This window comes from Wasmannia auropunctata, unplaced genomic scaffold, assembly GCF_000956235.1.
Source record: "Wasmannia auropunctata unplaced genomic scaffold, wasmannia.A_1.0 LD334171.1, whole genome shotgun sequence".
Classification (NCBI taxonomy): Eukaryota; Metazoa; Arthropoda; class Insecta; order Hymenoptera; family Formicidae; genus Wasmannia; species Wasmannia auropunctata.
In genome coordinates, this window is record NW_012028719.1 from 163,818 (window position 1) to 179,822 (window position 16,005).

A 16,005-nucleotide genomic window follows, 5' to 3' on the forward strand; every position below is an offset into this window, starting at 1 on the left:
AAAAAAAACAATATAACAATTATTCTTTTAATCATTTTTTATGTTTCCTTTTTTATTATTATCAATTTTGTATTAAAGAATAATTTTACAAAGGAAAGAAACATATATGGACATATTTTGCATATAATTATATATAATTATATATGGAACTTTTTTTCCCGGGTGACCGCATGGCAGGTAAATCAGTCGAACAGACAACGCGAACGCGTATTTTCGCGGACGATAATATCGTATAATAGAAATATTGCGTGCAGAACTTATCCGATTCTATACGCCTCTCTTTCTTTTTCTGTATTTGTAGCCAGGTCTTACAAAACCTTGTCCTCTACAAACTTTCGTCTTATAAGTTCTCCTTGTTGTCTATCGATTTTTCATATGTATGACACTAAAACGTAATGGCATTATAAAAATTTAAGATACCAAGTACCGACTTTATGTTTTGCTGTGTTATTACGCTGTTACACACGCATAAAGTGTCCATCCTACAATATGACGCTGAATTGCGTTCAACTATTTAAAAAAGAAATGCGTCGTAAACCATATTCCTCGTATCGAGCAGAATAAAGAAGATTACAAAAGGATATTTTATATATATATATATTTTTTTTAAGGATTTATTTTTTCTTTGGGATACTTCTCTGAACTAGTTTGTTACCTACGTCTTACGAAATACGATGAAAGCGTACACGCAGTAACATGGGGATGCATCTTTTATTCGCTCGACTGACTCGCAGGAGTCATCGAGAGAGAGTCGCACAAAGGAGAGGCGTCTTTGTCCGGCGTTACGGAGATGCACACTCGACGATGAGTCAGAGAGTCGTGGAAGCCGACACTGTGCATGTACACCTCGGCGCACGACACACATTCAGGAAATTGCAATTGAAATCACCGATAAAACTCGAGGTACACGCGTGCTTGCAAATACGAGTTCGCGCATTCCACGATCTCGGAGAATGCCAAAGTTCGGGGAACGCTTTATCGAAGCTCCCCCCCGGCTAGGTCAAAAACCTTGACCGTTATTGACTAGATAACTATACTATGAAACAATTAGCATAGAGTGTCATGCTAAGTAATATCATCCCTAATAACCCATCAATACAGAATTATCCCGAAATCATTGCTCTGTTCTTTCTACCTAATGTAAGAAATGTTCATCTCAAAGCAGTCCATTAATAGCACTTAATGTCAATTAGCTAGATCTTTATTCGTGATTTTTATTTGGAACCTTTACACTATATTTGGACTAATCCATACATTGTTCCTTGCGAAAACTATTGTAAGTTACACGCGGCTCCTGCCGTTCACATCGAACAGAAAATTCGCTTTGAACGTCTTATTTGGAGCAGTCGAGTCCGACAGTTATTGTTATATAGATTCGCGCTCGAATGTAATCTTTGCAATTTTGGGAAGCATTGCAATCGTAACATTCGTTCACGAATAGTGTACTTTTTAGACTATTTGGACTCTTTTTTGGATTTGGATATATACAATCAATTAAACTGAGATACAGTCTCTTTTGACTTTCAAGAAACTTTATATTACGAATTTTCGTTTGACTTCGAGAGGATAATTTTATCATTGATGGTGCTCGTTTCGAAGTTATAATTAAGTTAGCAATCAGTCATGCAGAATAATTCTCATTATTTTTGCACGTGAAAATAAAATTATTTATATCGCAGCGAATTTCCATCCCGACTGTGTCATTAGCTTCAACAATAACAAATTTACTTGCATGACACGCAGTTGCAGGTTGCCTATATAGACGTTATAAATTATGTCATTTTATAATGGAACTCTGCATTTTAGCACACAAATTGAACGTTATTTTTAGTGGTGCTAGATTAAATTGTCGAAAAGCCGGTTTATAAGGATAAGCCTTGAGAAAAGAAACGATCGAAGCTAGGACCTTGAGATCCCTTTTAGACCTTAGTTTAAAGGGAAGGTTCGCGTGTAGTCCGAGGGTTGTATTCTTCCCCTCTCCATTCACAGTTTTCATGACGCACGACTAAATTCTGGCTTATACGTACATTTGAATGAATCTATGATAGCTTGATCTCGAGATTACGATACGAAGGCTAATACCGCACGAATTATATAATCGAAAGAGGAAAATAATCCTAATACATAATTATTAAAGTTATTAGTTTATGGAATCTTATTTGCATCTTGGAGCAATTTAATAGTGCTATAAATAAAGATTAATTTAAGCAATAAAAAGTAAATATCTTATACATTCAAGTCTCGTGATTATTAACAAACTCGTACTTTCGAACGTTTATTACATACGACAGATTCAACATTAATCGAGGTTTCAAAAAATATTAAACTTGATGTTAAAAAATAATTTATAGTAATTATGAAATTGTTTATATTTAACATTAGTTAAACATTATAAGAATTATCGCACAGATGATATTTTTGGATGGTCGATATTCTGATGTCCCTATCGTGTACAATATTTTTTAAGGGATCATAAAGTAACATCGTAACGTAAATCAATATTATATGTACTGTTATAGAATGCTAAACGATAGATCACAAACGATTTACATTCACGGTTCGAGGACGAACAAAGAAACTAGATTCCCTTTCCTTAAAGCCAGAAAATGAAGGCTGCCTAGTAAAGTTCGAGGTAATCCGGAGACCTTCTTTCTAAGTACTATGCCATACTAAGTACTATTCCATACTGCGTAGAAATATAACATAAAAAATCTTATTATAACACGTCAATTTTCCCTTAGCTTCATGATCAGTTATTTATAATATGTTATCAATGCGACTCCGACTTATTTATTTAATAATCTTTTTCAATGATCTCTTAATAGCCATAAAAAAATTATCTATCATTTATTATCGCAAGTAAAATAAATTTGATCATAGTAACGCAGTCGTTATGATTGCATCGTTCATTATTTTTGCTTTCATCAATCAAATTCTCTGTTGTACCAATACTTGTATGAATAAATATCATAATAAACCTACATTAGCGTGATACTACATTATAATGTGTCAAAGTTTTATCGCGCTCATATAAGAAAAGACGTAATCAGGCGCGATATATTTCTCATTTCTTCTATTTTTGCCTCTGTCATGTATTTTCGCATAAGAAATTCCATGCATTTTGAACTGTTCTTTATTCGTTTCTAACATCTAACCAATCTAATCGACGTATCCGGCTACGTACAGTTCAGCTCTTTACTTCAATAGTCTAGTTTATTGACTTCGAATAGCGTGCAAATAATAATTAAGTGTATAATTATTACAATAATAAATTATTCTTACCCGTGGACCGCATTGTTGAGATTTTCCAAATGTAAGGAAGGAGGGGGAGACCTGATCGTCACCTGATGACTCCCACCTGGGATAAACTGCACCTGCTCATCGCCGCTGTACCTGGATGATCCGCCACCGCTCAGGGTGAGACTTTTCAGGTCAGCCATCATCCAATCGTGCTGTAAGCAAAAGCATATTTGACATGTTAGAATAACTTTTCAACGTACTAAGTAACAAATTTTTATTTTTGCCTTTTTTTCTCGAAAAGATAACGATATTCGAAAAATGCGTTTACAGATAAGTCTAATTGTAAGTTATCAAAGGTACAAGCTCATCGAGAACTTAGATAGCATATATAATAATACTTGGAATTTTATCATATCCTGCACACTTAAAATAATGACTCAGAAACTGTCGGGGCGTTTGCGGTCAAGAATCGTGTCCCGTCTCCATCAGGAGCGACGTTTTCCGTTCGTCTTATTGTCATACGGTTAGCTGAACATACCGTGACGCACGATATCGTTGCTACACTGTGTATTTCAGTACTGTATTATCGAAAATTTCTTAAGGAGCAGACGAAACGGGAAGCTTTAATAATTTAAAACCGCAGTCGATTGAGAATTGTCTCTAGGAAGCTCATCGATTCGACGTTATTAGACGCTGTATATAGAATATTGGAGATAATCAAATAAACATTTATTCTTTCAAATCGACAACTTCTGGCGTCACGTGAAATGTTAAACGCGTGACTCCATTTTGTTTAATATATAGAAGTAAGCAAATAATAAATAATTAATTTATATTATAAATTTAAATTAAAGTTTATATAGAAATATAGAAATACAATATAGAAATTACATTTTCCAAAAAAGAAGAGTACATTATGATAATTAATCAACAATATTGTTTCTAGCTGAAACTATTAGAACATCCATTTGTATTTGCAAGTTTAATACAAATAACAGAATATAATTTAATGATTTTAATACACACTGCTTTATGAACATAATCAAAGTAAAATATTATCTACACCGTATCGTACTAATCGCTCTGTGAATACGCGCATCTGTCAGAATAATGTACACGTTGAATTTTACTTGCAAATGCCAATTCCGTGAGTAACAAAACACACGAAAAAAAAAAATCGAAATGTGTATGCTTACCCATTGTGCTGCTGTAAAACTTGTAAAATTTTACCGAGCGGAGAAAAAATATCTTATCGCATTGTTATCGTGATGCGCGATAGCCTACCATTTACGAACATAAATATCATTAGGACGGCACATTAAACATTCTTTATGAATTATCACATGAATCTACAGGGAAATAGGTATGCAGCTCGAGTGCACGAGCGCTCCTGCGGTACCAGTGCACCGAACAAGCGCGAACTGAGCAAACTTCGGATAATCGTCGCTTTCAGCTAGAGAGAAGAATACCGCGTTTCACTAAGAAAATAATCGTGGTTTTCTTAATATCTGTAATGTATCTACTGTACATACGTACGGCGTGGTAAACGTGTCAGCCTTAATGCGACCCACATACTTTATTCGAATTGTAAGCAATAGATGTGGAACGAAGAAACCCTGCGACGCACGAGAAAGTGTAATCGGTACTTGCGTCAGTATAATGTTTGATAAACATGAAGTTTCTTAATAGGGTTTACTCTCCCTTCAGAAAATTGACAGATACAATCCTACTGTTGATTGCTACTGTGACGCTATTCTTTTTCCCGGGTAAGAGATAACTTCCACATTGCGAACTTGAATTCTGCTCCACTTGATAAGAACAGATTATCCGTATCGCGTATAGACAGCGTATTATTGCCGATCGAAGAAAAAACAAAAGGAGAAGGGAAACCTTTCATGTATATGTATGTAGAAAATAAAGTGATAAAACAAAAGAATAAATAATTAAAATATAATAAAATTATTTACTCGTTAGTTACAAAACACTGAGGAGAGGTAGGCTCCAGATTCCGAGTATCGATAGTTATTAACTCGGCACTGTACATGCACGGTACATGCTATAATTCAAGGCCTGTCTCTCGCTTATGTACACAGCTATCCCGCTGATGTTGCTTCCGCGCGTCTCTCCCGCGTCAGAATCTCGAAAATCGAAGACGAGTTCGAGGCTGTTCCCGACCGCTGGGAACTACCGCCGCGGCGCGCTCTCTGTTTTTGCAGGGCGTGCACGTGTCAGGAATTACGCCGGTCGCGTGTTTGTGATACACGACGCGCGCAATTGCATATTGCACACGACGGCAATGGCATTACCCACCGCCTCCTGTGTCAGCAACCCGCAGCCAGGCGCCGATCGAGATGACATCGCTCGGTTTTATTATTCCGAGACGACAACGTCCCAGAATCGGACGGCCGTCAGGCGACCTTCTTTGTTTGAACAGCTAAACGTTCCCGATCAGCCTGAGAGGCAATAGCCACTCGGTCGTTCCGAGCGATGTTAATTAAGCGCTCTGCTCACAACAGAATCAATTCTGCAAGTCTGATAAGGTCTCTCCTCCGGAACCGCCACGGAGCGTATGGGAAAAGGGATTTCCCGTTTAGCTCTGAATGCAACGCTAAGATAAAATTCAGTTTTCGACTCCGGATGAGAGAGAGCTAGAGACGCTTACGTAAAACTCGTTTTCTCATATCAATTGCAGTGACAATTGCACTAATGAGTTTATCCTGGCAGTGCATCGAAAAAAATTTCCATTTAAATGTGATTAAAAAAACGCAATTATCCTATCGATTTATTTAAAAAATAATACAATTATGAACAAAATTTATGATCTCTTTCTTATTCGTAAAATTAATCGAATAATCATTTGACGGGCTATACTCAATGCATAGAATAAAATAATTAAGAGAGACTGACTGTAATCAGTTAAAATTCTTCGTAATATAGTTTCGAGATTCGTAATATAATTCGATATATTTTTAAATTTGCATATATTCGTACTTTATTGAATCGTTCTCTTGATTCTTTTTTTTTTTAATAATAAGAACCGTGCAAATTTCTACTAAAAAGTACAAAGCGTGTGAATATTGTCTAACAACGGATAACATTCTTCAAACGGAAATACGATCGATCGCATTGATGTACGCAAATTCTCCTCGTTAAATGCAATGTCGTGTACACACGCCACACGTGCTCGATGCAATTCGCTTATCGCAATACGTTCGTCCTATTGATGTTGGTCTCAAGGCATTTATTAAGCGACCCGCATCACGATCTTGATTCTAGTTCTGGAGACGTTTGAGTTTGCCGTTACCGGACAGAGGAATCTCTTGTTTCGCCCTACGTGACATGACAACAACGTTGTAAACTTCATTTTAACAAACTGTCTCTAAATGTCTTTTTAAATAGAATTATAAAGACCATGTAGCAAGATCACAACCATGTGATGAACGCAATTATAAATTGCGGGATAACACGTGTCACTAGATTTTTCCGTGTGTTGCAAATTACGTGTTACGTTATAAATTTGCATGAAAATTATTGCCTCGATATTAGTCATCTCGAAAATAACTAATATACATATAATAATTAATATACATCATGAGAGCCATAAATTCTCCCCTATTCACCAAATCGCCAAGAATAAGAGACGGAAACATCAATCGCGAAGATCAAAGATTGATGATTTCCAAACGGGAAAAGACACCTATTCGTCGATAGAGCAATATGTCGATGACCGTTAAAGCGTGCGTTACTATACGCGATCATTGCATTAACGTTGTTACGCGGAGCTGGACTCCGCAGCGCGTTGCGATATATTTATAACTCTTCGCGTAGCTCTAATTAATTAATTAAGTCGGTAATAAAGCGAGAGGACCACTGCACTCGGGAGTAAATTCACTTATCCCTCTATCCTGCAATTGATTATCCGTTAAACAGTGAACGCGACGCAAATTCGCGGTATCCATGACGCAGAGCTGCCAGAGTAGCCGAAGAGCCACCGAGATAATTACATGTTCGTCCCACGCGCACGTTAATCGACACCAACAGGATAACTCACCCTCGGACAGAAGTAGGTTCAGCTGGGAGGACCGTCGCAACGTCCGAAATCATACTACGACGACGACGACGACGACGACGCTCCGCATCTTCGACTTGTCACCTCGGTGACTTGCTCCCCTTGGGCTGGGGAGCGGAAGTGTCTCAGGTACGTCAGGTACGAAGGGACCACCTGCACAAATCACCACTCTGATCCTCGCGCTCGGTCAGCGATACGCCAGCGGTACCAAGACTCCACCTCGCGTATCGACTCTCTCGTGTCGTCCGACTACTGACGCACCGTCACCACCGCGTCCGTAACACTGCATTCGTTACGGGACAATCTCCGGATGCCGTTGAAGGGCGATCGATCGGACGAACGTGAGTTGCACGCACGCAGGTCGATCCTCCGGTCGACCGATCAGATAGGATCAAACGCACCAAACGGATCCGCGACGCGCACTGCGACTGGACGCAGGGAGAGCGCCGATCTCACTCCGCGACTCACCACCGCGATCAGCTGTCGAGCTGTGCACCTCCACACCACTTCCACCAGTTCTACCGACGACGAAGTGAGCCGAGCTCGAGAGCGGCAGGCTCCAGGGACGGCGGCGGTGACGGGGATCGTTGCCCTGCCTTAGCTTTCCCATTTCTTTGTCGTTGACTGTTAGGCCGCGCGAACGAGAAAACTCATTCGTTCCTAGTGTCAACTGCACGTCCTGATATTTTTCTCTCTTACGGAAAATCAGTTTCGTGAGTTCGCATAAAAAAGAATCGCGGATGAGTCGTGACCAAATAAAGAAAACTATGACACACGAAGCATGAGAAATATAAAACACGTTAACCGAGCGATCCATTTTTTTTTCTTTCATGCCCTACCTAGTTCGTAAAAAAAATCTTTTCTGATTTATACCTCTCATTGTCAGTACATGGCAATGCAGTTAGCCGATGTTTTACATTACAGACTTGAAATCATTCTTAAGAGGAAACAAATTTCTTAATTTTTCTTTTTTCGTCTTCGCTTTCAGTTATTGAGCCGTGAATATCTATCTCGCTCCAACACACCGTTTGCGTCTTATTTATCATTATCATCTGTTAAAGTCAAGGATCCTTGTTCTGATTATTGTTAAACATTCATAGTAAATATTGAACTTTAGAACGATGAAAATTTACGCTAGCAATTAATTTAATCACAGCGGCTACGCTATCGTATAACTGATAACTTAATTGCGTGTGTTTTAAAGCAATTAAACTGTTTTCAGTGAATTTTGTTTCAAAGATCTTTATTACTTAATCAAGGACCTAATATCACTCTCCGCTAATATTGCTAATTTTGACACAAAAAACATTAATTAATTGAAACATTGATCACGGTGTCATCGATGGTATATTCGCGCATTGGTCTAAGCACATTATTAGTTCCATGAATTTCCTTTACGAAAGAGAACGTAGCTGTAAAATTCCAGTAATACATTTCCTGATAATTAAGATGATTCAGAATGACACAGGCAATTTAAGCAAACTGTTTACCGTTTGCTTGCATAACTATCCTCTGTGTAAAAATAATGATGGTCGCTGTAATTGTTTAAGATATGACTATAATTAAAAATATATAAAAATAGAAAATGTATTCCGTCATATGTAAAATATTATTCAAGTTCAAATAGCAAAAGAAAAGATTATAATACCCGATGTATCGTCGGATTTATTCAAATCCGAAAAAAGTAAGATATAGGAGTGATCATCCTTCGACGATTTGTCATATGTTGCATAGAGAAACGAGCCTCTTGGCTCTTTAAAGACGGGGGTGCCTCTTCATCGTTGTACATCGCTGATCACCGCGCATGTACAACAAAGCGAGGTCGCACCACACTGGCGGGATTCCCGTGGACGTTCACGCGAATATCGACCTTAGGAGTAGCACGACGGAGTACTCTAGGAGAGTATGACGGAGAGCGCAGGCGGACCGGAGTGAAACGATGATAGAAAATAGGAGAGGGTACTGTAATTCCTCGTGCGAGCGAGGAGGAAAGGAAGGAACGAGGGAGAAAGGAGAAAGGAGAATGAGCCACCACATGCCGTGGGTCGATACTCTAGCACTGAACTCGCTGGTTGGTACTCGTCGAGTACGGTTGCACCGGCGTGGGTACACCCGCACCCGAGGACGGCACTAAAGGCTGTTCGCCTGGCGCATTCGCGAGCGAGAGACCGCGGCCCGTTCGTAAGAGAGAAGAGAATGCGTTGGATCAGAGCGCTGAAGTTTACTCAACGGACACCTGCACTCGTGAATGAGGGTCGAAGTTCGGATTCTGACGCAAGTGTCATTTCGTTACGTCGTTGATTCATTACATTGTTTATTGCATTAGAATACGTAGCGAGCGTATTCCTTCATTAATAACTAGGGGCTCCATTGTCCGGGTATCCAGTTTGGGCGAGCGTTTCGAAAGCGTCATGAGCAACTGAACAATGATCGCCGCGAGAGAAATGCAGGATATGTAACCTGACAGAATGTACGATAGGATTTATCGGATTTTCCATATGTGTATACATTTCCGTTACATTCTATTTCGGAATTCGAACCAATTTAGGAATCGTTCTCTCTTCATGATTTTCGTCATGAAAATCGTCGCTGTCTGAATAATTTTGTTAAGAAAAAGCCCACTAGGCCTGATAAATTCCATTCATAGCAGATGAAATAGCTAGAAAATGCGGAAAACAATACTTGGAACTTTACGATGGTTTTTTTTTTTGCCTCTGTACGATAGTTACGAATTAACGCATGGCTTGAAAACCGTTGATGATATTTCTAGGAAGTAAGAAGTGGATTGTTCTAGCAGAAAAAAAATGCATGGCTTACGGGAACACGGCTTATTCGTTCAAATCGCGTAATTCCGGGAATTTTATTGTCCGATACCCTACGTGGACTTTCCAACTTTCCAGCAGATTTTGTATTGAAACGTTGACTAATTGATGTGAATTGATCTTTGAATATTTCATCTTAACATCGTTTCCTATCGGGTCGCGTAGAACAGTCTAGTATTTTAGATTCGCTTTCCTGGAGAACTTTGCACCTGTGCTATGTTAAGAATAACGTTCTCCTGCCTCCATCATGTAACCTTGAGTCCGTCGTCAATACAGTGTATACTGTTGCCGGGCAATGGAAGACAGTGAAGCATGTACCTTCCAAATTGGCGTTTCTCAAATTTAACGACAAATCTGCACTAACGAACTTTCGCGTGTGTTCGGGCGAGACAAAGCCGTACGTGAAACAGTAATCCGCTTTAACGAGTCGACGATAGAAGCGGTGCTAAATATTCACAATGCAAATCGTATCGTCTCGCGTATCGTGGATTTCGCGATAATTTCAATTTTCGATCATTCTTGCTTGAATTCACCCGGAAAATTGCAATAAACTTTAATGTAACTCTTTGTCTCTAATTTTTTATACGACAGGAAAAAGCGACCTGAAAGGAAATGAGATACGTGCACGTCGCTGATAAAAAGCGTTCCGAGAGTTTGAGCCGATTTCCTGCAGTAGTGTTGCTTGTTAAGAGGATCTCTGTAAATTGTCCGACGTTTCTTTTTATTCACAGACGGGTATTAGCTCAAGGATCCATCGAGCGAGCTCCAATAAAGCTATCTTGCGCGAATATCGGACGCGCGTTAAGAGCCTCAGGTGTTTCTTGATAAGAATGACAGACGCACATGTCGAGCTAGTCAATGGCTATTCCTGTGTTATAACAATACCTAACAATACCATGCATATACCTAACTGTGCCTCAACATCCTTAATGCTAATATATGCCAAGTGAAAGGAAATTTATTCTGATAATAGAGATAATTAAACTTGCACTATAGTTACTTTTATCAAGTAGTGATAAAAGTACTTTGTGAAAAAATGCATATAATATTCTCAAAATTTATATTATTTACAAGACATTGAAATTGAGAAATAAAACAGTCTAATTAAAATATTTTACAATATTTAACAAAATAACGTCTATGCACTTCTTACCATCCATGAATCGTCAGATAGGATATTTTTGCGATAAGTTATATTTTTTTCTATTTATGCTACCAAATATCCGTACTCTCTTTGCGTATCTCTTTTAACAGCTCGCTAAGTATTTTTCTGGAAGTACGGCTCTGGAATGTAAATAACGGCGTGATTTCTCGTAACGCGGTGACTCACAAACTGGCTTTGAATCATGCGTAAATTAATCCTTTGTTTTTCCACAAACAGGAAAGTTCCGGATCATGAACAGGAGATCGAAGTTCATGTCTTCACGATCCCTCCTCCTCCTCCTCCCTCTCTCCCTTCTCTCTCTTTCTTTCTCTCTCTTATCATCTAGCGCATGCTTCCGCCGCCACGCCGGTCTCCAAAAACGTCATCGTTCCCGGTGCACATGCACTCGCAGCAGCGATAGTCTCTCCCTGATTTCATGACTAATGACCTCGATCTACGCACGGTGTGTTTGCACCGCTTAGAGTATCTTGTCTTTGTCCGCGGCAGAAATCGCGACACGATATTGCACTGGCCGAGATAGGAACGATTTTTCCGCGATTATACGCCGAACGCTTCGAAATCAATCGATTCGCTCGTACGAAACGGGCAACGCATTCGCGTGGGTGCCACAGAGCAAGAGACGGTATCGCGGTAATTACAGGCAGATACACACGCCAAGCTTTACGTAATCGAAACCGTCTGCTTCTGACAGTCTCTATTATTAGGAGAGTCACGCACAAAAAGTCTCGTCGAAATATCGTGCATGCCTATATGCGTTACACGTAATCCAAGGTGAAAATACGAGAGTGTCATACGTGAAACCTATAGCTGCTGTGATGAGTTTCCGAGGAAATTGCTTCGATGACCCAAATTTACAGGCGCGATTCGAGCTGCACGAATATATATTGCACTTATCCAGATTTTAAGTTATCTTATTGTTAGCTGTAATACGTTATACAAGTCACTCTGATACCGGGCATTTACAGAAGCGGATGCTCGTCGATTACCCATTTCTCTTTCATTTTTCTTAAAGAGCTAACTCCCAAGAGTGTGATATGTATCGGGAACCTTCATCCTGATGCATAAAGTATCTTAGACGATGTGCATGCTTAGCGAGGTTGACTCGCGCACGATGCCACAAGATTGCCGCGTACCGTAAAGTCTTGGTCTGCCGTGAAGTAGTGGAGAAATTATTTCAATAAGTGCAAACTGTGACCGTAATACGTCAAATGCGTCAAAATGAGGAGAATTGCGAGAGCTTCTCGTTCGTTGACTCCTACACTCGCGCCTACTTTCGATATATTTCTCAGAACAGTTAATTACCGACAAATGACATTAATGAATGAGAGGGCAGGAGAAGGATTGCTGCAAACGATTTCGTGAAATATACGAACGTTTCGTTCTTCTAACTTCCCCGCTTGAAAACGCGAGACGTTGCTGCGACCCAAAAATAAGGGGTCACCGGTATAGAACAAACCATCAATTCTGCTGCTCGATTAGAATTGAATATTTTAATTCAAGAGATAATTTATTTTTCTTCTCGACGTTTTTATTGCAACATTGTCAGCGAGAAGTGCGAGCCAAGGTGTGCACGCTCATCTCGAATGCAAATTTTTTTTCGGGGCCACTTCTTCATAATTGGTCGAGAAAATTCACTGTCGGGACGCAAAAAAGCAACGCGTTTGTGCCGAGAAAAATGCAGCCGGTACTACTTTTCTCGGTCCTCTTGCCGCGCTTCCCGTCGTCTCTCAGTCCCTTAATTTAAATGCCCTCCTCCTCATTCGTCTTTCTTCTCGAGCCTCCGCCTTGAATTGCGGACCGAACTGCGCTGCACACAAACCCGTCGTTCCCTCTCGATTTCCGTGGAACGCGGAGTTTTTACGGAAGCTTTATAGAAGAGGAGAAGCGCTGCAACATGATTTTCTCAATCGGCATCGCCGATCGTGCGCGTTCGCGAAACGTGATGTACGCGCGATCATGCGAATCGCCAATTTCCACAAACAAACTGCTGCCGATCGCAAGCTGTGCGCGATTTGCGCTCGAACGCGTGGCCTAACTTCGACTAATGACATACGCGTTTTTAACATACCGTCGTATGTCATACACGCGACTATTAATTAACTGTCCAAGGCTGATGCAAATATACGTAGCTTTGCGACATTATTAATTCAGGAATTACACCATGAATTATAAATGTTTGCCGAGGAACTCGCTTGGAGACACTTTCGGAAACTGTGACGCTTAATCGTACCGCGAAGAGATACGTCCTCTTATCGATTTTTCGTCGGACGATTCTTCTCCGCAGCTGCATCGTAATCGGAGGCGCGGGAAATGCAAGAGTGAGAGAATAAATCTATAATTTATAGAAGCTTAAAGAAGACATCGCGCAAATTAACGATTTATCTTATCCTCGCGCGGAGCTGCTCGTCCGCGAATTTCATATTATATGTGTTTCGTGAGAAACCACGTCGAGAAATTCACTTACGAAATTTTCTCGGGGACGCAAGAATCGGCCGAATCCCGCTGGCGCTCGTCCTCGGTTCATCCCGGATACCTGGGGATACCCAGCCATCATCGACCGGCAATCTACCGCGTTCCGACAAGGTTGAGCCAGTGCAGCGCTACACCAGGGCGTTACACGCGCTCGAGTGCGATCGCACTCGGGTACAGCCGCACTCGCCGTGACACTTGGACCATGAAAGGAGAGAGTACGCGTTCTCCATTCCAAAGAGTTTAGATACACGAAGGATGTCCCCTGGGAATGTCCTCGGCGTCCTTCCTCGCGCGTATAGCTTGTCGACTTTAGCTGCATCGCGATATTGACGTATTATACGCGTAGACGAAAGTGCCATTGTTTTATTAGATTTAATTAAGATATAGAGAGAGAATTAGATATTATATCTACAGCGGCACTTTACATCCGTCATAATAATCTCACGTACACGCACTTAATAAGTGGGTAAGTTGAGCTTTGATATTTACGCGGTACTCAAGACTTTGGAGAAAAAAATACAACGCAAACAGCAGACTAATGAATGCAATTTTTTTATAATTTCTTCTTGCGATGTATAAGTACATGTAAACTGCAGGCGCCAGAATGGCGACTTCTTTTTATGAGCAATCAGTATAATTATTGCTTATATGTTTTTATTATTTACGCATTATTATTTACGCAAATTGATTATATAAGATTTATATACAAATGACATAACGAGACAGTCAATATCGAGTAATTAGTTTTTTTTTTATTAAGGCTCATAATTCGAAGGAAAATTCCATTCAGATCTCTGTGTCTTTGTTACAATCGTGTTCCTAATTTTGTTTAACTTTTCATACTAAACAACGTTATGTCAAGTAGTGCACACTGTTTGTTTCGATTTATGTGTGTGATAAGCTTAGCGATAAAGTAAGTAATTACGTTATATATATTTGTGATAGCATCTCACTGATCTCTCTGATGTACGTAACACGAAATAAAATCGAAGACCGTGAATGTGTGTTACCCGCCGGAAATGTCTGTGGCTACGTAGTTCAAATGTGCAAATTTTATCCACGTAGAGACACCAGTAAACGGATTTAGGTTTCATCTAAAACACGGGCACGTCTCAAGCTTCTCTCGACTGGCATTATAAGCTAATTATTCAAATATTTATATTAGCGCTCGAAAAAAAGTTTATCGATAGTCGATAGTTTCGATAATGTTAATGTTTCGATAACATTTTTCGATTATCTTTTGGGTTCTCAGAGCTCCATTGATAATGAAAAGATTTTCAACAATTTTAATACTTTGTCGAGGCTCAAAATCAAGGATAAATCCCTTTTTTTCGTCGACTTCTGAGTTCGCCGTTCTGTCTGTTCCCGTAAAACAGCAACAGCTATATTTATTTGCGCGTATTCGATCTGCGCACAAGGTGCGCAACGGGTTGCAATAATGCAGGCGTTCGGGAAGCAATTATTTTCATATAATTTTAATCGCGTTCGCGATTATCTTCTATCTCCGTTAATCTATCCCTCCTGCGTGCCATGGAAAGCACTCGTGAAAATAAATGTGCGGCCGAAATTGATATCGCTTATCACACCGGGACGCGCGCTTTGCCGTGCTAAACAAGATACCGCGCCCGATTTTTTAAATCCCCTCGTTTTGGCTGCACCAGCCGGAGAACGTTTTCGTAAACACGCGATCGAATATCCATTTGAAATACCCGCGCACGTGCCCACGCGTTCAAACCGCACTTTAAACGATTTGCTCGTCGAAAAGAATCCCTCCCTCAATCCGATTAAACGAAACCGGTTTGCAATAGAGATCTCTCCAATTTACGGACCTATTTTGCTTTGGAAACTGCAGGCGCGCGGAAAGCACGGCGGTCATATCGAGTCATCTCTACGTCGATGTAACACACATCTCTACTCGACATTTGTATACTTACGTGGAAACATTCCCGAGCGTTCGCCTCCCACAGCGGAGAAGCGGAGAATTCGTGAGCCTCAACCCCGTGAGGAGCACCCGGCTCCGCGCTTTCGCGGTACGCGCGCTCGTTGTTTTAATTCGCGGGGCGAATTAAAAGGCCGCGCGATAAACAGGCGGCGTTGTCTCGCGTCGTTCGCGGGCGAGCGAGCGAGACGGAGCAGCGAGTCGGCGGCGGCGTCTCGTCGGGCGGCGCGCGCGCGCGTGAGGAAGAGAGAGACACGCGCGCGCGCGCGCGCGCGCACGAGAGAGAGAAGGAGGGAGT

At 40.6% G+C, this 16,005-nt stretch overlaps 1 protein-coding gene across 2 annotated transcripts in view; it reads right to left on the reverse strand.

The window, feature by feature from the left end:
* LOC105459672 (ATP-binding cassette sub-family G member 4) overlaps positions 1-7,817 on the reverse strand; it is a 17,931-nt gene extending 10,114 nt beyond the window's left edge. The window contains exons 1-2 of one of the 2 annotated variants that reach the window (XM_011705889.1): positions 7,292-7,817; positions 3,283-3,452 (exon numbers count right to left, since the gene is read on the reverse strand). In XM_011705889.1, coding sequence (XP_011704191.1) covers positions 3,283-3,443 — 161 coding nt within the window. In that variant the 5' untranslated portion in view covers positions 3,444-3,452; positions 7,292-7,817. Of the gene's footprint in view, positions 1-3,282; positions 4,042-7,291 lie in introns of those variants that run through there. The other variant, XM_011705890.1, reaches the window with a different exon arrangement.
* Between the last annotated feature and the right edge of the window lie 8,188 nt (positions 7,818-16,005).